Source organism: Orbicella franksi, chromosome 9 (genome assembly GCF_964199315.1).
Source record: "Orbicella franksi chromosome 9, jaOrbFran1.1, whole genome shotgun sequence".
Taxonomy (NCBI): domain Eukaryota; kingdom Metazoa; phylum Cnidaria; class Anthozoa; order Scleractinia; family Merulinidae; genus Orbicella; species Orbicella franksi.
The window spans coordinates 30,290,037-30,315,798 of record NC_138153.1 but is presented as its reverse complement, the minus strand read 5'-3'; the positions used below and the strand labels follow the sequence as shown (position 1 = coordinate 30,315,798).

General features: G+C 35.9%; 2 protein-coding genes across 2 annotated transcripts; one reads left to right on the top strand and one right to left on the bottom strand.

Annotated features, from left to right (window-relative positions):
* Positions 1–241: 241 nt before the first annotated feature.
* On the top strand, positions 242–11,862 carry LOC145497682 (serine/threonine-protein phosphatase with EF-hands pef-1-like). Its single transcript, XM_081477510.1, has 17 exons — positions 242–872; positions 1,224–1,351; positions 4,300–4,342; positions 4,564–4,605; positions 4,938–5,101; positions 5,249–5,363; positions 5,956–6,002; positions 6,431–6,597; positions 7,145–7,181; positions 7,440–7,589; positions 7,907–7,981; positions 8,682–8,867; positions 9,159–9,301; positions 9,376–9,482; positions 10,229–10,392; positions 11,013–11,097; positions 11,598–11,862. Exons 1-17 carry the CDS (start codon positions 803–805, stop codon positions 11,843–11,845), a joined length of 1,971 nt encoding a protein of 656 aa, XP_081333636.1. The 5' UTR covers positions 242–802; the 3' UTR covers positions 11,846–11,862.
* A 3,217-nt stretch (positions 11,863–15,079) lies between these two features.
* Positions 15,080–22,497, bottom strand: LOC145497685 (vascular endothelial growth factor A-like). The gene is made up of 6 exons (XM_081477516.1): positions 22,064–22,497; positions 20,248–20,341; positions 19,400–19,435; positions 18,018–18,218; positions 17,299–17,477; positions 15,080–16,960 (listed from the first exon to the last, which is right to left on the bottom strand). The coding sequence occupies exons 1-6, from the start codon at positions 22,241–22,243 to the stop codon at positions 16,778–16,780; spliced, it is 873 nt and encodes a 290-aa protein (XP_081333642.1). The 5' UTR covers positions 22,244–22,497; the 3' UTR covers positions 15,080–16,777.
* Between the last annotated feature and the right edge of the window lie 3,265 nt (positions 22,498–25,762).

The following is a 25,762-nucleotide window of genomic DNA, read 5'->3' as shown; positions in this document are numbered from 1 at the left end:
ATCTTTCCGTGAAATAATAATAAAGATACTAGAGAACCTTTTAGCAGAAATCTTAGATTTTCAAAAGGTATTTCACTTAAGAGATACTCTTCATTGGGCTGTGGGTTCAACCAGTTTTTTGACGGTTTCTAAGCAACAAATATACAAATAAATTAAGAATTCATTGTTCTGTCTGAGTGCCTTGAAGTAATATATATCAGTTACCGAAAGCGTTTACTTTAAACTGCAAGTCTTTTTTTTTCGGCAACATAAGGGCAAATTGCCTTCAGAAACGGAGTAACTTTACACTTTCTTCGGCAGTCACGGCAGCGCGATTGGCCTGCTTCGGTGGTGTGACTGGCTTTCGTTGAATCAAGTCATCAAGCGAGTTATTGTTCATGACATTTGACAGGTTTTCTCCATCTGATCTCTCTACGCGATCGTTCAAGTGACATAATTTAGAGTGGAGAACTACTCTAGGTATAGAGCGTAGCTGTGGCGTATATAGATTTTACTGACGATTTTACGAGATGATTTCGTAAAGTTTTGTCTGCGGTGTTTGTTTCGAACGTCGAGCATTTGGAATGTTTACCCGCGTCTACACGTAAATTTCTCCCGCCAAACGCTATCGAACCATGCGTCTCCATCTTGAGTAACATGCCAGTTTCGTGCGGCCAGAAATGATCGCTCGTTCCATGTCGTTGATTTTTTCCTGGGCTTCCAATGTCTGTCGTTATGGAAGCTATCTCCACAGCAGAATGAATCGCAGAAGTTCAACACTAGGTGAAAATTGAGGACAAATTCAAACGAGCAAAAATTAAACATGGGTTGCGGGACATCGGTGGAAGATGGAGATGACTCGCATGGTTTGTCACTTGGGAAGTCCGAAAAAGGTGAGTTAAGTTTAGCAAAAACTTTTTTTTTTAATCAACTAACGTAATTACAGGCAAGTTTTGATAAGACCTGCTGATCGACAGTGAAGGCCGGCCATTCCCACGATTCAAGCATGCACTATCATATAAACCGCAATTTATGAATTTTGCTCTTGAATACTCTTGTTAACATCAGTCTCGAACTGTGTATACGCTGAAGTCTTTTCAAACTGTCATTGTCAAACAAGGCTGTGGTTATTTGACCTGCGTAGAACTTTTCGGATTAGGGAAGCATTCTCAACGTAAAGCCTATATTTACATTTTTATCCTTGTGAAAACATGTTTATTACTTTACTCGTCTTTTAATTGTAGCTATACGCGCCGCAATTTTGATCCAGAATTGGTTTAGACGTTATCAAGCTCGTCTTGAAGCCCGAAGAAGATGCACCTGGAAGATTTTTCAAAGCGTCGAATATGCGGGAGAACAGGACCAGCTTAAGGTGATTTGATCAATTTAACACTTTTTATTCTGAGTGTTACTTTTTCTGCGAAACTGAATTGAATTATTGCACCAACGATTCGCATTTCAGTGAAAAATTTTCTCGCCTTTGCTGATAAAATCGAATTCTACATTGGTGTCTCTGGTAAATGGATTTGAATTACAGATTATGTTAGATTAAAAGCACCAGTCTAAAGGCGTTAATAATATATAGGTAAGCGATTTTATATTTTGCCATCCAGTTGTTTAATTCCTTACCCTATAGTTGATTATTAACCACATATTCGTTAAGTCTTCATGGCTTAAAAGCTTACTAAACTTTGCTGTAATTAATTTCCAAAAACAAAACAAAAAAATTAAAATTAGAGTAGACTACAATAAGAGTTCATAAGCATTCTTCCTTGTTTGAAAATATGGTTTAGTTAAAGCAGTAACAGCAATATTGAAGTCTCAATATTTTCAAGAATATACTTTTCCTTTATACTTACACAATTATAAAACATTTGCCAAAAACAACAATAACAAAAATTTTCCAGCAAAGTACTAAGTTAGGGATGGATTTTTTTTTTCAAGGTTATTAAATAAAGTGTGTATTTGTTCCTTTGTCAACATGTCTGTCCAATTATTTGATGTCAGAGAAATATCCCTCTTAACTCAAAACTAATAAACTCCTCACCCCATGTCCTGGTTCAAACCAGGATGTAGCTAAATTATCTATCTACCAGTGTGCACTCCAGCATCAATATTAATTTCTCTTGGACAGATTTTTAAGCTGACATTTTTTAACTTTGGACAATACCATAACTTTATTTTTATCTTTCCAGTGAAAACAGTCTGAAACGACAAAAACTCATTTGTCGGTTTATTAAATAACTGAACAGCTCTGCCCTGCACAGTCAGTTGGTCTTGTTGTTTATTAATAATATTTTAGTGCGGAAGGGGCTTATTGGCAGGAGCTACAACTGGTAGCTCACATAGTAAATTATTAAAGTACTGACAGGGTTTGGTTTAACGCATTTGTTTCATACAAGCAGTCTCCATGGAAACATGCCTAACAGTCACCCCCTTTTCTGACTAAATTATTTTTATTACTTAATGATTTATTATATTCATAATGCATTCAACATTTTACAGGTGCAATTTATATGCCAATTTTTTTAAAATTAAAGTATGAAATTTTACATTTTTATTCAGTTGATTTTAAAGGAATAGACTCAACCACTGTTTTATTAGGTCCATAATATAATAGATTTGCCATTATAGCTAAATGAACAGCTGTCACCTCGGCAGAATTTCCCACAGTTCATAGGCTTATTATGTACATGACTGGTTTATGGTTTTCATTAACACCCTCATTTGGCAAAAGAAATTTTGAAGCCATTGTTAGTGTTGCATCTATGCTAACAAAAGTGTTTTGACTATTATATTAGTGTGAAAATTGTGATAATCACTTTTCTCTGCCAGTTTTCTTCCTTTTATTTTCATCCTTAATAGACCTGCCATTCATTAATTTAAAAACCAACCATTGTGTTTTGTCAATTTGTGACACCTTATTTGCACTTCGTGATGAATATATATTTTTTTGAAGTAGTATAACTCTAAAACAATACCTAGGAAATGGCAATTGTTCCTGGTTTTGACTAAAAGGAGCATTGAGAATTGTTTCTGACTACATTTACAATGCCCAAAATATTCATACAATGTGTAGCATTGCCTACAAAACTATTTTTGATCAAAAATATCTTTTACTGAAAAAATAAGAAAATTATTTGAGGGCCAACTTCATTTATCTTAAGTTATTAATTATTAAGAAATACTGAGCAGGTTGAATTGATGTTCACTGTATTTAAAATGGAGTGAAACATTTAATGAATGAAGATTTTTTTGAGAATGTATTTTTGCCTCTACAATATAGGGTTTTAAGTGCAAATTAGAGAAATTATTTCTCTGAGTCACAAAAAAATGGTTGGGTATCTTTTGCTGTTTTTGAAATTTTTACGGCCATATTGATCTCAGTAAGAAGGTGGCAGGAGTTTATTCCTAAATACTCTACATAGATAGAGCCTGGTTAGTTTTAGGTTCCTGCAACATGACTTTAGGCTGGCAAGATATTTTTTTCTTTCAATAAGTTACTCTTCTCCTCCCACATGATTGAAATTAATGGGTATCAACCTGTTTTACTCTAAAATTGCTTGGGATTCCTGTGATGGGCGAGTGTCATCTTCATGGGATGTAATTAATCATAATTTTAAGGATATGCTTGTAAAAGTATTTTCATTTTTCACATCTTGTAAGGAAGGCCAAATTGTCAGGGGTGTGGTTCTTAATTAATTGAATGAACATAACCTTTTATTTTATATTCCTCTGGCTGAACAATGTCTTGAAATATTATCAGGCATTGTAGTTTAATGTGATGATTTAATTTATAGTAATATTTAACACAGAACTTCAGAGACTTCAATCCAGAGTTCCCGTGTTCATTTTGTTGACAGTACTTTACCAGTATTAAAAGACTGTATTTACCCTGTGCATCATCACAGGGGTTTCATTAAGGGCTGGACACCGGACAAATTGCCTGGCTTTGAGGATGATTTTGCCCGCCTAGTTTGACCATCTAGAGGAACGTTTATCTTAAAAAAAAGTTTAGCTCAAAAAGTCTTGCCTGTCTTTGAAAACCAGCTGCCCTCCTGCCGAAAACATTAATGAAACCCCCGTCATCAATGATATTAACATTAACAGAGGAGTGTCAAAAGTAGGCAGCTGCAAGACAAGTGAAAATCATCTACTTTGTGATTTTGGCAAGCTATTCTGATCTGCTGGGCTATTTTTAAGATTGTTAGGGGAAAAAAATTCAAAATCAGCTTCATTATAATACTTAAAACCCTCTTCAAAACTTTAGTGCTTTATTGTTACTAATTAATCATTTCTCCTACTTGTGTCTATTTTTAGCTGTTCAACTTCTTCAATGACATGCTAAACCATGTTGCTGATGGTAAGTTTGCATTAGATGGCATTTTTTTGTTTATGGAGTTCTTGTTGCATTAATTATTTCATTAAATACTTTATGTTCCATATCGTAAGTCGTCTTTCTAATACACTACTAACAGTTAACTCTCTATTAAATGAAATAAATTTTAAGTATTATTATAAGTGTGTTTGAATCCAGCCATAAGGATCATGATTGTTTTTTTTTATTTTTATTTTTTTGTGTAGGTGACAGCAATGCTGTTGACATTCTACGGAAGGGCTCTGCAAGTAAGTGCACTCTTCTGCACCTGTACCTCCAACAATCATATGCTTCCACTGTCTTTTCTTTCCCTCCTTTCCTGTTTCTCTCTTTTCTCCCTTCCCTCTCCCTCCGTCCTTCATTCCTGTCACCTCCTTACTCCTCCTTCGTCCTTCTCTCTCCCTTTTCCACTTCCTACTCCCCACCCTCCCTCTTTCACACTCTCCTTTCCTCCCACAGTTCTCCCATCCCCTTTCCTCTCTTGCTGCTTCCCTTTCACCTTTCTTCTTTGAGTTCAACTGAATTCAAATGATTTATTCACATGCTATTACAAATGTTTTTTTTCCTAACAATAATTCAGGCAGTGTAACATCTACAATATCCAAGAGGTCTGAGAAGTTGGAGATGCTGACTGACCCATCAAAGATAACAGTAGATGAATTCACCTACAAAGGGCCTCATGTGACACTACCACTAACACTCCTCACTGTACGGAACATCATTGAACTCTATAAATCACACAAGGTTTGTACTAAAATCAGTCAATTACATCAATCTGTAATACCCCTTTTACTCTCAGAATCCAAGCTCATATTCACTTATCGCAGGGGTTTCTAAGGGGTAAAATCAAAGCTACAAAAACTAGAAATTATTGTTGTTGTTTTTCAACAGCTTCTTCATGTGAAATATATTTTACTTATCCTGCGAGAAACAAGGGAAAAGCTGATGGCATTACCAAACATCTCCAGGGCCTCTACAAATATCACCAAACAGATTACAATATGTGGTAAATAATTGATAGGAAAAATATTTTTTCTTATTATCATTATCATTATCATTATCATTATCATTATCATTATCATTATCATTATCATTATCACTATCACTATCACTATCACAATCACTATCACTATCACTATCATTATAATTATCATTATCATTATTACTGGAAATTGTTATGGATAGTTAGGAATTAAATAAGTGATGCAAGTGAAAATGTTGGGTAGAAAACTAGCAGTAATTGAAAACCAGTTTGAAAGTTACAGAAACTAAGAGTGCAACTCTTACTGTATATGTCGTTGTGGACAGGGTATCCTGAAGGTTAGCTTGTTAAACTGTAAATTCAGAAAACGGGCCTTTGAGTCCTAATTGTGGATGGCACAGCACTTACTCCTCTTGGGTACATAAATAGGAACTGGTAACCAAACATTGAGGGAACCTGACAAACCTGAGACCTGTATGGATGAATAGATTTAAGACCGATTAGTAGCTGGTCTAACCTGTACTGGAATGATTACCTGCTTTATTGCACAATATGATTTACATCTTTTTCTCAAGAGTTACTAATGACACTGTCTATCACTGTATGATTGCTGCAGGTGACCTCCACGGAAAACTTGATGATCTGTTTATGATTTTTCACAAGGCAAGTACTTAGTGGTAACTTGTAAGCAGATTAAATTTAGGTTTTGTAGGTACTGATTAGGGCCATGTTATACCAAGGAAAATAAGCCACAGCTTGTGTTAGCTGTGGGTTATTTTCCTGGTATAACTGACCCTACATGTATTTCTGAAGTAAGTTTAAGCATAGTTTTGCCATTTTCAATAGCTGAAAATGCACGTATCCTAAGCCAAACTCTCCAGAGATATGTATTTAAATTATTTTTGCAACCGCTTTGACCTTGATTTCTGGCAAAAGGACAATCAAAGAAAGATGACTTTAGTCTAGTAGTTAAATCTATTCTAACATGATTATTGTTACATGGCTGCTCAATTTAGCCTCTGGTATAGGTAATGTTTTTGTGGAATGAGGTGATAGAGTCAGTTCTGGATTTAAAATGTTTTATTTTTCAGAATGGTCTTCCCTCAGCTGAAAACCCTTACATCTTTAATGGTGACCTTGTGGATCGCGGTCCATACTCCATTGAAATTGCTATTATTTTGTTTGCATTTTTTCTACTTTACCCCACGGGAGTTTACATCAATCGGGGTAATCATGAAGATCACATAATGAATCTAAGGTACGAAAGTGTGCAGCTGGTTATAATTAACAGTAACACCTTCTAGTGATGGACACTTCCTCCTGTAAAGATTTTTATCGTTATCGTCATTGTCATCGTCATTGTCATCCTCAGCGAAATGCAAGGGTGATTTGAAATTATGAGCGTGATTTCTCCCTGAATGGTATGACAGGAGGTCCAATACTAATTAATTGTACCTATGACAAATTTCAGAATTAAAAATGTCTTTTAAGAACTTCATTTAAGCAAAAACGTGGATGTACATATAGCACTTTTGATAAGTTTTGAAAACTGTAATAAACATTGTGGAGGAAGCCATTTGAGCGTGTGTAATTGACGTGCGAATCAAGTGGGTATCCAATGACAGGTATCCAATTGCAAAAAGGTTCGAATTGGATACCTGTAGTTGGACACCCACGTGATCGCGCACCGATTATGTAGCAAATATCATGCAAAGAACCAATCATGATCAAGAATCTTGTTATAGATAGGATAGTCATTATTATTGATTATTCTTTTCATATTGTTGTACTGTACATTTTACTAGGTATGGGTTTGTTAAAGAAGTAATGGACAAGTATAAGGTACAGTAATTACTTCCTTAAAACTAATTCGGTTACATTTATAATAGTTATTTTGAATTCATAACCATGCAAAATAAGTCTGTAAATATGAAATAAGTGAAAAATCCAGGAGAAATAAGTGAACCAACAAGGAAAATTTAATATATTTTAATATTAAAACTATGTGTAAGTTGATCAATTGGTTCTTGTAGTTCAGTTTTTGTTTTTGTTTTGTTTTTTTCCTTGTTTGCTACAAATAAATTATGTTGTTTTTCATAGGAACATTCAGCAAAGGTCATGAAGCTCTTTGCAGACATATTTGGTTGGCTTCCTCTAGCTACAGTAGTGAACAACAAAATACTTGTCACCCATGGAGGAATCTCCAATATTACAGATTTGTCTGTTATCGATAAGATTGACCGCCACAAAGTGAGTGCTCTGAACCATTTAATATTTTATTTGTCAGTGTTAAAAATTCTACAGCTTATTTTCAGAAGGTTTCATTACAATGTATTTCTAACTGGTTCTGATAATTCTGCTTAATCATAAACTATATGTAGGAAATGTTGAATTATAATGATTAATGCAAATTCAAAGTAGACTTCTATAAAGCCTTGTGAAAGAGGATTAACTTGACTATCAGCATGCCACCAAAATCTCACTATGACACAGATTTCTTTTGTGTCAAGTTCACTCAGACTTCAGCTAACTAAAACTCACTTGTTTTATTGTTCTCCTGTTATAAGTATGTGTCTATACTGAAACCACCAAACATGGACAAGGCTCATCCTGACACCGTCAACCTCATGGAGTGGAGACAGGTGATTGAAGCCCTAACAAATGAATCAATTAATTGTCACTAGTGAGAGAGTGGTTTTCAACTGAGTGTCGTAAAACCAAAACCAGTCCAATTACTTACCAATTAGACTGCTCAGCCTGGTTCCTTTCGACACTCAGTTGAAAACTGCTCTAAAATCACAAGGTGGGCAAGTACACAAACTTGTTGATTTTGTTATCCCAGGCTAAGGGACGTCAATTTTCATGTAGATTTAGATTATACAGTTTAATATATTTCTGGCATAGAAGAATGATAGCACTCAGGCAAAGTAGAGTGGGCATCAGGCTTTTAGCCAGAATTTGAAAAGTGGCCATCCAAAATGTGCTATAGGACCTGCTCAAATGAGCAATTTATAAGGCAACATATGAAAATAGAATAATTTTCTATAGAAAATGCCTGTCCACAGGATGCGTGGATGCCCATCTGGCTAAAAGCCTGGTTGGCATTTACTATCTAGAAATAACATTGCTGTTCATTTCAATCTTGTAAATGACTGTCCGTTTTCCATAAATTTCTAGTCAAAAGATTAAATTAAAGTAATGGTTCAAGATTGCATAAGTTTAAAAGGAGTTAACTGTCATCTTGTATTTATTTATGAAGGTGTTAAGTCTTTTAAACTATTTTCTGAGAGGACCTGTACCCTGTGTGTGAAAGATTCTGACAGACTGCTATTTTCATTGAAGATTTTGGATCTGTTATGGAGTGATCCCAAGCCAGTTCCTGGCTGTAAACCAAACACGTTCAGAGGAGGAGGTTGCTACTTTGGTCCGGACATTACTGAACGCATCCTTAGAAAACATGATTTGGAACTACTCGTACGTTCCCATGAATGCAAATACGAAGGATATGAATACATGCATGGTGAAAAGGTATTGGACAAACTTACTGCCCTCCTATGGGCTATGTTACAGCATTGTACAGTACATGCCTAAAATGCCTGGAGTGTTCAGTGATTAAAAATGACTGCAGAGATTAATAACTTTAGAGACAAATACTTTTTTAATATTATTACTAAGCAGTTTAGGTCTTTGTTTGAAATTCTGTGATCACGTACCATTTAGTGATCCTAAATCTTTTGAACAAATCAATATATCCATAATCTTGATTGCTGTTAATAAAATGTTAAATTAATCAATATTTCATTTCTGCTTTTCCAACAGGTTATCACAATATTTTCGGCATCAAATTATTATGAGCAGGGAAGCAACAGAGGTGCTTACATGAAGATAGGTCCTGATATGAAACCTTACTTTGTTCAATATCAAACTTCCAAGGCAAAGAAGCATCTCACACTTAAACAAAGGTTAGACTTATATTTTCCAGTGATGCTAATTTATCAACATTCTTAACTGATCGATGTCATAATTTTGTTTGTAGGGTTGGCATTGTAGAGGAGTCTGCAATAAGAGAGTTGAAGGAAAGATTATATGCTAACAAGAGCGCATTAATGGCAGCATTTTTGGAAAGAGACAAAGAAAACACGGGTAAAAAACACTAAAATTAAACACTCAGTGAAGTTGAACTGAGCTCAACATAGATTAAGAGCACAGTTCATATTCTGATTTTTGAGATGGCAAAACGTCGGGTGATAAATCTTTTATGTGGCACTTTCAGTGCCAATGCATGTATATTATTTTTACAGTGCAACCACTCTAACTCTAACCAAGGCTGCCTGACAAAATATTCTACAAATTTAATGAATAAAAGTCATCGAGGTTAACAGTAGTTTTCCAACTAATTATCAATGTAATCAAGCTGAACGTTGCAAACACAACAGATTTGTGGTCATTTTGATTAGTAGCTATTTTAATTTAACAACTTTTAAAATGTCAGTGGTCAATTTGCAAAGAACAGAGTAGTCACAATGTAATGTGTTGTTTGCATTTTAACGCACCCTGTGATCTCCAAACTGCAATGAGACTTGTGAACAAATAGAGGAGTAGACAAGATTACAAATCATATTGAGTAAAAATCTCTCTAGGTAGGAATTTTAAAACATAAGCTTTCAACCCATGCACACATATTCTCACACTTTCTTTTGCTGTATATTTTTCATCTTGCACTTTTACATTTTGGTTTTAAAGGCTTCAGACTAGAAGCTGCACGCTTACATTTTAAAATTCTTACCTAGGGAAGGTTTTTGCTCAATAAGACAATTAAAGACACTTAACACAAAATTAATATGAAAAATAGTATTGAATAATTTAAGATCCATGCATATTACTTTCAGGATATGTGACCGCCAGTCAGTGGTCAAGTGCTATAGAGAGTGTGTTAAAGTTGGATGTTCCATGGAACATGTTAAGACACCAGCTTGCTCATGTTCTACCAGATGGAAGAATTGACTACTGCTCCTGTCTTGATCAGTACGTCATTGAGACAGGGCTGCACAAGGTATCACCTTGAAGAATTATGAGATCTTTAACCTGCTTATTCTGCAAAGCTGTCAAAATGTCAAACTGGGCTCACAGAGTTGGATCATATCATGGTTTCTGAAATACTGCTTTACCTGATTAGTTGTGAAACATTAAGATCATGTTCACTGTAGGTAATGTCGACCAACACTTGGTTGATACATCAGCTGAGTATCAGTCGCCTCTCGGCCAATACACGACCGATGTATTGGCTGACAGTCGGTCGAGTATCGGATGAGTATCAGTCAAATGTCGATCGACTATCCATTGAGTATTGGTCGATATGTCTGCCGTTGCTTGATGGACACTCGACTGACACACTTATCAGCCGATGTATCGACCGATACCCATCTGACACTCATCCAACTGTCAGCTGATATATCAGCTGCGTATTGGTCGATACTTGGCGAATACAAGCCCCATACTTGGCTGACATATTAACCAAGTGTCGGTCTATATATCAGTCAATATCGTTGACCGACACTACCTACGGTAAACATGATCCAAACATCATACACGTTCCTTTATTATTATTATTATTATTGTTATTGTTATTGTTATTGTTATTGTTATTGTTATTATTTGTTGTTGTTTTTCTAGAATGGCCCAAGCATCACAGAGACCCTTTACAGGCATAGGTCCAACTTGGAAACAATATTCCGCTTAATGGACAAAGACAATTCTGGTGTGCTATAAAGTATTTAGTTCAAACTTCTTTTGGAACACTAAGTGACTACTCTGAAATTAGAACTTTTAAGACAGAGATCTATGTAGATTGAAAACTGCATTGAAGATATAAGAAAAGTGCTTGAGCATAACCCTGTGGCTGACAAATGAACATTCTAATTGGCTACACCACCCTACATCAATTTGACATACCCCAAACAATACATATAAGCTGGTATATTACTTGTGGTCTTTCGATCTACTGTTATAATTTCAGAAAAATAAGGTTTTTCTCCGGGGCTTAAAGGGTTAAGCTCTTTAATAGCATGAACACAAGACTCTACATTTTTCTCATGCATCAGTGCCAAAAAGTATGAAAGAAAACCTTCAATCATTCACCAACCCTAAACAACATAGTCAGTTTTCATGACTTTCTTCATTAGATAATCATTCACTACATGTATGAGACTGTTTGAATGTACATTATTTTATATTGGATTTTGTTTCATGCTTCATCAGGTTTTATTTCAATGGGAGAATTTGAGGAGTCATGTCGTCTTCTGAATGAGCACACTAACTCAAATATCCCCTTGGACTCCATAGAGGACTTAGCAAAAAGCATAGACATGGACAAAGATGGTCTCATTGACTTCAATGAATTCTTGGAGGCTTTCAGACTTGTGGACAGTTCAAATTCTAATCACGCAAAATCAACCTTGTCCTTGAAAGAGCATTCTCCAGTGCATTCAATACACATCATTTCTTAGTTTGCCCACTGTGCACAGCTTAACCTTAACAAAGCAAACAAGCCAAGAGGATGATTGAGGATCAAGGGAATGGAGAGTCACTGTTTCCATTGGGCGAGGATTTTTTTGACAAGATGTCATTGCAAACACATCAGGGTTAAACGGTACAGATCACTGGGTGAAAAGTCAGATGGCACTACAAAGGCATTCAGCCTGCATGACAGTATTAGTGAAATGCTGCCTGCCAAGAAGGGGTGTCATCAATAAGAATGTAACTTTGTTCTGACAAGAAGTATACCAAAAAGTCAAATGAAATGGACACTTCTCTTATGACGAGAAGATGGTACAAAAAGATACATCATTAATGATAAACATTTTTCCAGGAGGAGAAACAGATCTACAACACTCAAAACTGCAAGGGGGTTTATCCTGCTGTTTTGAGCAAGCCATGGGTGATTAGACAGCTTATAAAAATAGTGTACTTAAAAACACAACATTCACAGGCATACATAATGTAAAAAAAAACTTATCCATTCGTAAAGAGTGTTATGTGGTATTTATTGCGTTTTGTATGTACTAAAGTTTGTTGAAAGAAAGTCAGTTAGAGGGATTTTCTGCGGTCTTAGATTCTCTTACTTTTTACGATGTACAGAGCTCGAGCTGTATTCATATTCATATTGTTAGAGGCAAGTTCACGCTACTTCAGAAGCTACTTTGTAAATTAATAATAGATTTGACCAGTAAGATTGATATATTGTATTTATTTTCTAATAGAACAGGAAGTCTGTATAATCCAACCCTTTCTTTAGTCTAGTCTTAAAAATTGGCAAATGCTACCAGACAGCCCCTAATATGTGTGTGTGGCAAATTGATAGAAAGCTTCTTAAGAGGTGAGGGGCTCACCTTAGTATGTTTTTCTCAATCACAAGAAATGTTTTTGAGTGACACTGGATTTATGACCAAACAATAGTAAAATTTTTCGAAGTGAAATAGTGTAAATTATAACATATTAAGCAAATGATGTGTTTTGGATAAATTTTATAACTCAGATTTGTAACAGCCATAGCACGCTTACCAGTCACTGAATTGAGTCTTGAGAATAATTGTGAGAAAAATGCTAATAAATTATAATGAACCATGTGGCAAAGAGTAGTCAGGATGTAGTGTTGAACATTGCAATTGGCTCCAAATTTTAAGCGTTGATAATAATTAAGGAACATTTTTATACTCATAATCCAGGTGTAGTCAGTGGATAAAAATCAATGTCAGAAATCAATCGATTCAGTTGATATCAATTGCCAATTGCTATTGATTGATATCTGTAATCGATAACAATCGAATTCACAGAAATGTTTCCTATCAATTGCTCTTCATTGAAAAAAATTGCTAACAATCGATAACCTACTGTCTTTAGGAATATGAATTATCCATCAATAAAAAATAGACAATAACTATTAATATATATATATCATTTAACAAATAATATATCTGTTCATCCCCACACTATCAACTGTGTCCTGAATATCTTCACTGGCAAATTTTCCCAACTCAGAATCTAGCTCAATTTTGTAACCACACTGATACTATAGCCCTTCAGATTGCTACAAAAAGGTGCTGAACTTGGTCGAGCAGAAGCTGTCATTTCAAAGAAAGATGTTAAGTCCAAAATGTTGTTTCTGTTCTTATTTTGTTGATGATTGTAAAAGATACGCAAGCTATGAAGATGAATTGACTCGATAAAACCATTACAGACAAATTTTGTCAATTATTTTATCAGGACAAAAAAAGGACAAAAATAATTTGCGATAACAATCCATGAATCAATTGATAATAATCAAACTCACAACTGTTTACTTCATCAATTGTTATCGGCAATTGATATCAATTGAATACTTATTATTAATAATCATCTGACATAATTCTACAATCGATTGATTGAGATTATCGGTTTATGGATCCACTACGCCTAGTCATTGTAGATAGCTATTTAAAGCTAAAACCTCGTGTTGTTGTTTCAAAGGTAACTGCCCTAAATAATTTGAGAGGAAAAGTCAACAAAAATACCTGGCCTCATCCCATCCCTTGGAGCCCCATGAAAGTATTACCTAGAGTCACATACTTTCTAGCCTGCGTCGCAGATGCAACCTACTGTGGGTAAATTTCCATCTGCGACACAGGCTAATACTGTATTAAATTGGCTAATTTGAGTTGCCTCCTGGATCTATGAAATTTCCTGATAAAATGTAAAACAAGAGGGTTGAGATACTTGACAATACTCACACCAAACCTTAAATGGCTAATCAAGAATTACTACACACAATATATTACCAGGACTTTTCTCGCAAGGAAATCTATTGCAACAAGGGACATTTATTTTCTGTGTTACAAGTAATATATCAAACACAAAAGACTGTGTTTGACCACATTTCTTAACACCAAGAAGAGAGTTGAAAATACGACGCACAGCAGAGTATTTTTGACGAACTTCAAGGTGTTTGGAAATGTGGTCAAACACACTGTCTTGAGTATTTGATATATCTTCTCAATCGACACTAAAATTAGGGAGAAATTGAGAAATAAAATGGTTAAAATCTATCCTAATTAAGATCAGATATCCAAACACCATCATGGTCAGGATTTCCTTTGTTTAAACTTAATGAATTATTAATGAGTTTGAGAAGACAAGTTTGCTAAATTAAGACAAGCTTGTGAAGCAGTAAAAAAGGTAACCTCAATCAATGTCTTCTGGTTGTATAAACAACTTCAACAAGGTGAAATGATTTTTTTCAGCCAGGAATTTGTCAGTCTGATGGGGAACTACATTACATGAAATTTTTGCAACATGTTTATTTTGCGATTTTACAACAAATTCCACAATTTTGTGAAAAAGTTATATTTTGAATCACTTGAACTTCGCAGTTTTGAGCAGCACAATTTCTTTCCTTGGCAGTGTTACTTTCTCAAAGGTACAAGTACGTCAAAATTAACATAAATGCAACAGCCGGGCTGGATGTCAACAGTAACACGGTGTGAGTCACCTAATTTTCACATCATGTTACGTTTGACACACTTATTGTTCACGTCATTTTAATGACATGCTTTTTTTCAATCGGAAAATTCACAATGTGTCATGAAAATACCATGCAATGAGGTAGCCCAAGGGGTGTCTCTACAGCAAATTATAAAACCCTGAAAAAAATGTAGTTAATTTCGAGTGTTCGATGTCCCTTAAAATGTATAAAAGAGAGACAATGCAACATGAAAGTCTACAAAATTCCTTTTAATTAATATAATCATTCCAAAGCTACTATCATTCCATGATAACAACCTGATCTAGAACATTTTTCCATAATGAAGCTTTATACCCATGAACAAACATAATGGCAAACAGGAAAATCAAATTTGAATTACCATTTTGCATCTTTACTATGAACTAAATAAACAATGAAAGCAGCAATACCATTGCATACTTTAGAGGAAAAGTACCATACTCTGCTATCATCATATTGAAAAGCTGTGTAAAACTGATTTTCTCTGGTTTAAAAACAGTAAAAAATTAGTAGTGAGGCCCATTTTAAAAAATATATATTATAAAATAATTATTGACATATTTAATGAGTTGCTAATAAACATTTAATAACAAATTAAAATAAAAATTAAGTATTTCATTTTTTTTCCACAATGTTTGTACAGCAGTGTTGAGTCACAACATTAGTTAAGATATCAAAACCGATAAATTTTAAGTACACTCTGTATATGGGTAACAAACCAAAAACAAGTAAAAGAGTTGAAAATACAAAGTACCTACATCTGACAGAAATTATTTGAGGGGTTCAGAAATGCCTGTGATGATTGATGATACATCGTCTCAAGTGATTTTGTTTATTTTATCAAGTTGACTAATTATTAACGTTAATTAATAATATATATGGCTTGTGTTTGCAGCCAATGTAACACAAGCTCTGATTGGCAAATTCCAGGGCATTATTCTCCCGTAATGCCCACGGGCCAATTACAGGCCCACAAATGCAAAGCAAAAAGCCATATAGAAACAACTGATGAACCTCGGGCGTTTGGTCTTTACGGGCAAATCTCAAACCTTAGCCTTGCAGTATTGACCTTGCTGTTGCTCATCAGTCAATATGGCAAGGTCTCAGTTTTAGATTTTCCCATTAAGACCTCACTCTCGATTAGTAAGTAGTTAATAATAAATGAGTTTAAAAATCACAAGAACACAAATCTGCTGCGAAATTTCAAATGGTTGATTGAAGAGTTAAACAAAATTACCGGTACATTTCTATAGCACTACTCCACTGATAACATACCTTAGGCACTTCACAATAAAAATGAGTAAAAATGAGTAAAAAATTTAAAGATTAAAAAGCCCATATTTAAAAAAATAATGTAAGTTATGATTAAAAGAAAATGTATGTTAAAAGGCTAGTTTAAAAAGATATTTTTTTGACCAAGGTTTTAACTAATTAAATCTCTCTTGAACAAATGAAGTGTCTTCCATTCAGCTAAATGTTTTGTAAATTTACTTGTTTGATTACAAGAGGTCAAAACTGTAAAGACAAAAATATAAACAGAAAACCTGATCACTGAAAAGTCAAAAAACTGAAACTGGGTAAACATGTCTGTCACTGACAGGAGTTCAAAAAATTTAATTCTGATGGCAGCATTATACACTCAGATACCTGAATATGGCATCTCCAACTGGAAGTTAATCTGTTGTGACGTTAAGTAGATAAGTAACCAGTGAAAGACACTATGCTTACAGATCATTTTGGTTTTTAAGTCCTCTGTGTAGAATGTCTTAGATTGAGTCTTGGACAGTGCTAGCCCTACCTGTAGCCTGTACATGTTAGGTGGAAATGAGAGTGTGACAATAAAGAGCTATCTGAAATGTTCATTTGGTTCTCTGGTAAATGGAACATGATAGAGGGACATGGTTTATTGCCGCTGGCCCAATACTTCAGAGACACATTGGCAGGTGTTCTTATCCAAAAATTGCCTCGATGGGCATTTCTCCTTCTTGCATACACAGGCACAATCCTTATCACTCCATCGTAAATTTGGATCATGATCACAGTGGCGCACTGTTTTACAAACACAACTGCAAGTTTTTGGATCATACTGTTGAGCAAAAGAATCACATTGTCATTTTGTCAATATTTACAAGTGAAGATATGAAATATCATTATTTGAACTGCAGAGAAAGATATGAAGACATGATTGATCATCGCAGTTATGTACACAACTTAAGCAGTTGTGCAGTTAAAGCCTGAAAAAAATCCAGGCTTTAATTTCACAACTGCTTTTAAAGTTGTGTGTATAACTGTGATGATCAATCTTGTTTTCATACTGTTAATATTTAATTGATAAAAAGTATCATGATAGAATTTAAATGTTTTCAGCAGTGGTTGGGCCATGATACCTTGACCCAATGATGCAGGAAGTCATTTGCAACCTACCTGAAAATTTCCTTTTTGCGGACAGTCCAACGCGTCTTCTTGATTTTGTGGTAAACATTCACACTGGCATAGACCTGGATTCAAGAATTGTGTCTTCAAACAAGAGTCAGCAGTCTGAGAACATTGACAAGCACAACTAAGGTGTTCATCCACCAGCCTTGACGTTTCTGTATATGAACCTAAAAGCAAACATTCAACATGTGAACCATACCAGAGATAATACAAAACAAATAAGGATCTAGAAAGTTTGATTCCAGTATACTGTAACTGATGACTGGATAGGAGGTTATTTACTTTAATTATGATAGATGAAAGATGATACTTTTTGCATCATACTTTATCATGCATGATTTAGTATAATTATTTATAGTAATGTATGCTAAGAAACAGACACCTAAAGTGATCAGATTCATATTTCCATGCATATTTCTCAAATCTGATAATAGTTTTGGCACTACTGTATATACATGTAAATACTTGCTTGGCACTGGCTTGCACTGTTTTGAACAGGAAAGTAATAATAATTTATTTCTTACGTCTGCAAGATCTTGTAAAGATCTAGACAAGATATCCATCAATTTTGTACCGGTAATATTTATATTTATTTAATATGAAACAAACAAAACAATACATTGTTATCAGTCTGGCAAATGATGTAACAATGGGATTTCAAACAGAAACAAATTTTAACTACTGAGAGCAATTAATGAAAAACACACCATTGGGTTGAAAATGGTAGTAATCCACTTGAACCTTGGTTACACCCACTGGTTTGCATTCAAGGTTACTTACACCACAGCAACCTGAACAGCGATTCACTGTTGCACATGATGGAAAAATAAATCCTCTACCATATGGTGGAGCAGGAAGATGAACCAGTGTTGGACGGAATTTGCAACCCCATTCTGAATAATCCTGCACTAATGATAGAAAATAAATAATATTATTGAGTAATAATGCAGCTTTCAACTAACATGGAAAGAATTCTAAAGCTACAACACATTTTAACCCACAATTAGCTATACTTTTTTTGATACATTCTTAATTAGGCATTTACTCAATACATATTAAATATTTGGATTATCAAAACATAAATTCTCTTCGCTTGCATCCATTACTGCAGAGCTTGCACTACTTCTCTGACATTTTTATATAGTTATTACGAACCACACCTTGTAGCGAGGGCTTTCTGACAAGGTGTTTTCAAATTATAATTTCTACAGTTGTTCGTGGGACATAAATGTATTTTTTGTGGCATAATAGTGATGGGGAACAGGTTTTTTGTTTTTTGGTTTATATTTTTTTGTTAAACATTTGGTAAAGAATATTTTGAGCATTCAAATGAAATTTGCATTATATAAATTTCATTATGCAATCATATTGTATTATCATAGAACAACTTTTTTTTTAATTTGTTCAGGACTCCAGTTTATCTTCCACATTCTGTATTATTATTACAATTGCATTGGGAGTTGACAAACGTGTCTACATTTTGAACTAGAAAACAATTATGCAATCATTATTAAACATAACTTCCTGTGAGTCCTGATCTGAACTGATGGTGCATTGATGGACATCATGTCTACAGTGTATAAATATCATACACACTCGAACCTAAATTAAGCGGTCACCCTCGGGGAATGGCTAAGTGACCACCTAATACAGGTTGCAAGAAAAACAGTTCAGATACAATCAGTGCTGAGAAGACATTTGACCTCAAATTTATTTAGAAAGTTAACAATCATTTCTGCTGTTTTAATGATATGCAAAAATAAACAAGGAATTAAATCATTTGTTGCACCTGGTGTGTTACATTATTTGAAACTGTATGAACAAGTAATTGACACTGTGTGACTGTTTAATACAGGTCAAGACAATAGGAAAAGTCCCACTGGGACTTTGCAAATGGTGACTGCTGCTGCTTAATAGAGGTCAAAATTACATTAATCAATTAAGGGAAGTAATTTTTAGGACTTTGAAGACTGACCACTTAGTAGAGGGTGACCGCTTAATACAATGCCACTTAATATAGGTTCAACGGCATTTGCAAAAAATGTATGGGAGTTGTAACTATACCTACTTACTTATAATAAATACTTACTTGCAGTTGAATGGTCACTTCCAACACCACCAGATCCTGTGAATAAAATATAAAATCAGTTGAATTTAATATAGTATTTAGCTCCAATTCTGCTCTTCTATGATTATTGTACATGGACACATAAAAGTTACCCAAATAACGTAATAAATTTTGTAATTTAATAACATTTTATTAGTCCTAAACAGCCGTAAATTTGACAAATGATGCACTGATCCAAGATAAATTAACCAATTGAAAATTTACATTTCTCTCGTGACAACAAATTAAATATTAGTTTTCTCTGCTATTGTTAAGCTAGTCTTGGCTTGACATTTTTAAACCCTATACATACATGTTAAAAAAGCTAAGGAAAATGCACTAGTAATATAAACTATTTCATAAATAAACTGAATTCCACATACAATTGACATCACAAGTAATTCTAGGAAAGGGGTGCCATATTTTTGAACCTCCTGTTAACTCAAACCAAAAGTTGTTCCCCCTCCTCAGTTGAACACTGTAATTTTACGCCCGTTTTCTCAAACTCTATGATTTTTCAAACCAATTTTCATTTCCCTCGGAGGTTCAAAAAATCGGGATTCCACTGTATTTTGTTATATCAAAATAAGCCTCTTACTCATGAACTAATGACCACTTACTATTGAAAGTAGTCTCTTATTGAAGTCCATTGGTTAAAACTCTCAAGATTGAAAATGAATTTGAACCACATCCTGACACAACCAGATTCTAGCACTTTTTTAAAAAAAATTGCCTACAAACAGCCCTGTGTCACATTCATATGGGAGACTAACCAACCCACCCTTGATCAGCTCAGGTCCAGATATTACACACACTAGATGTCTACTAACCATGACCATGCTGCTTAAGGCGCGGCAAGTTAAAGACCTCGTAAAATTGATCTGTTGTGTTGATGCTTGTGAAGTCTATGTTCTTCAGATTAACCTACAAATTACAGCAGATGAAACTGACAACGCATTGATGAACTGACATAAACAAATGGATATAACAACAATATTGATATAATTATTACACTATCATATGTCAGTTGGAGTACTACATCCTTCAAGTGCCATCTCAGGGATGTAGCTAACCAAAAACTAATTAAAATTAGCATACAGGTACTTTCATTAACAATTTCAGCTTGCCTCAGACCAGTGTTCACCTGTTCACACAATCAAGTGTCAACTGATACCTTCAATTGACACCCTCAATCAACATCTTAATTGGTACTCGATTGACATCCCGATCGGTACTGGGTGGACACTTGATCTTCACTTGATCAACAGTTGGTCGATAGTTGGCCGAGTGTTGACCGATCTAAAATTAGACAACCGTCCACAGACTGCCGACTGAGATGTTGATAGAGTGTCCATCGAGTGTCAACTGAGTATTGATTGGGATTTCAATCAAGGGTATTGATAGAGGGTATCAACTGACAGTCAAGCATGATGCTTACAGTCTTGGTGGCAGCTCTCAATGGATTGCTTCTTAATTTAACGATTGATAGATTTAAATTTGTTCATTGATTGATAAATTTTTAATGATTGATTGATTGATTAATTGAATTTTTAGATGACATGGAGGATAATTCCTCCAAAGATCATAATAGTGCAAATGAAGAATATTTAGCTCTTCCGTCACCCTTTTATTATTGTTGCAAGTCACACAGGTTTAAATTATCTGATATAGAAGTTTCTTCAAGGACAATATATTTATTTCAAAACATCCCTTGATTTATAATATTAGTTCATGAGAACTCTTTATTTGACCGGGCAATAATTTTCAATTCTGACCGATTCTTTGAGTTTTTGTTTGTGGGCCATTCCATTTTTTATCCACCCCTCCCCCCCCCCCCCCCCCTTCCATGTTGACAAAATTTTCTGACAGGGTAAAAGGGAAAGTCAACATTTCTTAAGGTCACAGTCCATAGACGACATATTTTTCTGAGTGGTATGAGGAATAAGTTGAAAGTTTGCGAAGGTCAGGAGGATCCACTTGAGATTTTCTGAGGGTCAGTGTTGGGGAGATCTAAAATTCCTAGACAGTCACAAGGTTACCTGGCATTTTTTTTCTGAGGGGTACTGATATCAAATGGAATGGCCCTGTGTGGCTGGGGTCTTGCTAATATAAACTTCCTTTTGTCTTGTAATAAGAAGGAAGACAAAAGCACCAATTTTAAGCAGTGACACTATAGAGAGGGAATAATGACTTGAAAATTTAAAATTTTTCCGATTGCACTTTTGATTTCGTCACATCCTGTTTGATCAATTGTAATACTGTAATCTAATACAGAGAACGTTCGATAACCAGAAAAACGGGTGACGTCACCTATTAGAAAGCAAATAAAACCCTTCATACCTTAGGCAATGACAAGGGGGTCAATTTGTTGTTTTCGTTGTACTTGATCATCATTCAGGCACCAGAAAGACTACCGTATGTTTATAAATCACCACTCATAAAGAAGCGCACTCCAAAAAACACACACAATCAAGTCTTGATATCAAATCACGACTGCATGTTTCTGATATATCATCATCGAATAGTCAATGTCGTACAGGGTTCAGCTCGGACCCGTATACGTACGAACTTTGCTTTGATTGTCTTGACACTAAGCTTAGAGTAACAACAAAATAACTATTCAAAAGACAAGTAGTAAAAGCTAACCTTCTTCACTTGCACTGGGGGAGGCTTTGTCGGTTCAGTTGTCGGTCTAGCTGTTAGTCGTCGACGTAAAAACAGATTTTTAAGGTTATTCGATGAAGATGTCTTCTTCTTCTTCTTCTTCTTTCCTGCTTCGCACGAAAGCACGATCAACACAAGAACCAAGAAAAGCCAGACTTTCATGATTCTCACAGTTATGTAAACCAAAAATTAGTTCGAGGATACTAAAACGCCAAGTACTCGCAAGGCTTTTTGCACGGCTTCTTGCACGCAGTTCGAAACACTCTGAAATTCAACACCACACAATAGCGTCCTTTTTAAACAAGGCGGGTTAAATTACCGGAACTACGTCACACAAAAAATCGGATTACTCTCGGCTTGCTGCCGGTCTTTTTGACAGCAGAGAGCTGAAGTCAAAAGACAACGGCGTGCACATTTTTCGTCACCTACGACAATACTGTCAATGGCGGTTTTTGAGAACAGAGGACATTGAGACAAAAGCCGACATAAAAATAGCCACTACTCAATGTATTGTATTGCTTCTCAATGTAACATTTTTGAAAACGCCGAGAAACTTCCAGAAGAAACTGCTAGACAGGAATGGTCAGGTATGACAGAATTTAGCCTGAAGACGATCGAAAAAGCAGGCGGTTGACGAGGGGGGAATAGTTCCTGGTTCTATGACCCTCTCGTCCCTCTCTGCAACGAAAACGCTGCCTTGCTCTCTCAGAGACTTGCAATTTGCACATAACAATTTGCCCACCCTTGTCCAATACCTTGGTCTATTTAATTAAATCAAGTGGATTAAAAATAGGACCGTCGGGCCAATCTTTTTAGCGCGCACAACTTCCCCTATCATTGTGTATCAATATGAATTAGGTTAGATCGGGCCTTCAAACTGAGAAGGCGTGGCGCATGACTGCATGTGTCATTTATTTATTTTATCCGGAGTAAGGCGAAAATCGGGGGAGAGACGGGGAGGGGATGAAAGGAGAGGGCGTGAAAGAGAGGATCCTTACCCCTTTTCCGTTTGCGCCTACAAGGCAGGCTAATCCGGATGAAATTTCGGAACATGGAGCGTGATGCCGGGGTAACGAGTTGCGAAGATATTCGGGGATGCGGGGAAGAACACACGAGTTTGGATTGAGGCTATAATATTTACACGCAGAAACATAAAACCCTTCCTGATATGCGTCATTTGTTACATATTAGACTTTCTAAAAGTCCTTTCCAATAATTCTCACCTGGCTTGCTGGTTTCGACATTTCGCGACTTTCGTCGCTCGAATATTACTCTCTCGCTTTGGTCGAGGGAGATGAATAAGCAAAGGTCGACTTGTGGCAGATCTAGTAACATGTGTACTCTAGATAATTTGGCACAGTTAATTTACTTATTTCTTACCGTGTGTCACTAAATTTTTGCGGGTTCTAATTTTAGCGATTTTTGCGGTTAACTAAGTTCCCGCAAAAATTTTCTCCACAAAAGTTTACTCCACTGGCCAACCTCGCATGTAGAATCTTGTTGGTGCTCTTTATTTGAAACGCCTCTTTAAATAAAACGATGAAATTTCCCAGCTGTCCGTGCCTGTACAATAGCGGCTAGAAAGTTTCAGAAAATGATCGTCTGAAGGTGCCATCAGCCGTAATTTTAGAAAGTGGCGAGTTACCATGTAGTGTAATTTAAAAAAAAAAACGCTGAAAATGTTGTATTTCAAAGGAACGCGACTTTCTGAAAATCGCAAAAATTGACACTCGCCCTGCTCGAAAAACCAGACGTTCACAATCGCAAAAATTAGTACCCGCAAACAAAAAAATCGCAAAATTTAACTCCCTCAAAAAAAATTTCGTGTCACACGGTACCTTACTTACTTACTAGTCTGCGAGCAGTCTCTCTCTTGCTCTAAAATCTGCGGGGAGAAAACGCAAAAGACGCTGCTCTTTCGCTCGGAGACGACCCAAGGTGAGTCTGAACGTGAGGGCGAAGGAAAGTTGAAACGACGGGGGAAAAACTCGGCGAAGAAAAAGCGGGGATTTTAGGGTAGAAGAGATAGTCCAGATATAGCAAGAGGTGACAGAGCTATATTATATTTTTATGTACGTATCCGCTTTAGTACATGCTTCATTTTTCTCTATTTTTGTCAGCCAATCATGTCTCATATTTTCTTAAGTATCATTTAAAATTTTGTAACCGTTTTCTCTCGGCCATATCTACTAAATGTAGCCCCTGAAGGTTAGCCCTGCCTAACCGAAATATTGGGCATTAACTAAATTTACCCTTTTCAGTCGTGCGGTCAGCCTTTCTTTTGGTTTTATGCTTTATTTTACACTACTGATCCTGATCTGAACCAAGATTCGGCTTCACTCCGAGGATGTTTTACAAGTGGCCCTTGCATTACAGTTTACCTTCTCTTGAGTTTGCCTTCGAAGGTCCGCGACAGCCTGGGTCCGCGGGTCAAGAGCCTGCAGGTTCGGATAAAGAAGGAGGAGGTGGGAGTGATCTAGTGAGGACGTCATGTACAAAACTAGTCTTTGTGCCGTGGGTCGGGTGAGGAGGGGGGCTCATCGGTTGAGGTGGGGTTGTGGCTACCTAATTTCAGACCAAACCTTATCAGTAAGTTAAAGTCTGGGTCGAGTCAAGAGGTCCATACAACCAGAGCTTTTCCAAGTTTCAGTAGCATGAAGCGACTAAGAATATTTCTTCTCCCTCCTGGATAGGACGCTAGTCCATCGTAGGGTTTCCCCGCCGCCCCTCCTTTACCTGCAATTTATCGAATATTACTGGTAAGGGCCTGGGTAAGAGCGTTTTATATCCAGCTCAAGTGGTTAGGACTCGAGTCCCGGCCAGGATCATTGGATATTCAGTGTTCTTGGTCAATCTCTTCAGGCCACCTAGGTGTGAATGGATTCGAGGAGCCTGGAAGGAGCCCATCTCGGTGGGTGGTAGATGTCATCAGGAGTCCGTGGGGCCCCTGAATGTGGTGCTGACTAGCTTAAGGTGGTATGGTACCCTCAATATGGACCAAAAAGTTTGTTTAAATATGTTGAAGAAAGATCAATTGTGTGCTATTGCACTCAAGAAGAGAAATTAAATTTCTAGACTTTTACTCAAAATGGTTGCTATGGAAACGAGCCACAGCCTTTTGAAGAGTGTTTTATAGTGTTGACGCCAAAACTTCCTGCTCTTTTACAAAAGAAGAATTGACTGTCAAATAAGCATATCATGTAAGTTTCTGTTTTGTTCTGTGATAAGAACCTAAGTTTTGACAGTTAACTCTTATTTTCAGTGCTTTTTACAGCTTTATTTGGAAATAACCTTATTTTTTACCACACCCAGTGGACAAATCACCTCATGTCACGTGACAGACCTTAAAATGTTACGATTTTTTGGTTTATATCATCACGACACTATTGGTCTTTGATGAGCCCAAGTTTCAGAAATTCTTCTTAAAAACCTTGCAAAGTAGGAATGTTGGCGCGAAGTCAGTCGGTACAAAAGTACACTTTTGAGAAAAATGCACTTTAAGTTTCTTACACGAAGTATTAAGCATTTAACGAGCCACAAATAGTGGGGGGGGGGTGCAGACTGGATCTCGGGGGAGGGGGTGCAATGGTTGTTCTATTTTGTAAAAAGTTACCGCAGTTGTGGGAAATATTCCTTGTCATAAGGGGAATGAATGAGCCTGTGATGGCAATTCGAGGCAAA

What these genes read in the sequence shown, in the direction of transcription:
- LOC145497682 (XM_081477510.1), top strand. Translation starts at nt 803, where the DNA reads ATGGGTTGCGGGACATCGGTGGAAGATGGAGATGACTCGCATGGTTTG. An exon ending in GAGAACAGGACCAGCTTAAG is followed by an intron (nt 1,352 to 4,299) that starts GTGATTTGATCA and finishes GTCTATTTTTAG; the next exon opens with CTGTTCAACTTCTTCAATGA. An exon ending in AATGGACAAAGACAATTCTG is followed by an intron (nt 11,098 to 11,597) that starts GTGTGCTATAAA and finishes ATGCTTCATCAG; the next exon opens with GTTTTATTTCAATGGGAGAA.
- LOC145497685 (XM_081477516.1), bottom strand. Translation starts at nt 22,243, where the DNA reads ATGAAAGTCTGGCTTTTCTTGGTTCTTGTGTTGATCGTGCTTTCGTGC. An exon ending in CCCCAGTGCAAGTGAAGAAG is followed by an intron (nt 20,342 to 22,063) that starts GTTAGCTTTTAC and finishes TGTAATTTGTAG; the next exon opens with GTTAATCTGAAGAACATAGA. An exon ending in CCTTAAGCAGCATGGTCATG is followed by an intron (nt 19,436 to 20,247) that starts GTTAGTAGACAT and finishes TTTTATTCACAG; the next exon opens with GATCTGGTGGTGTTGGAAGT.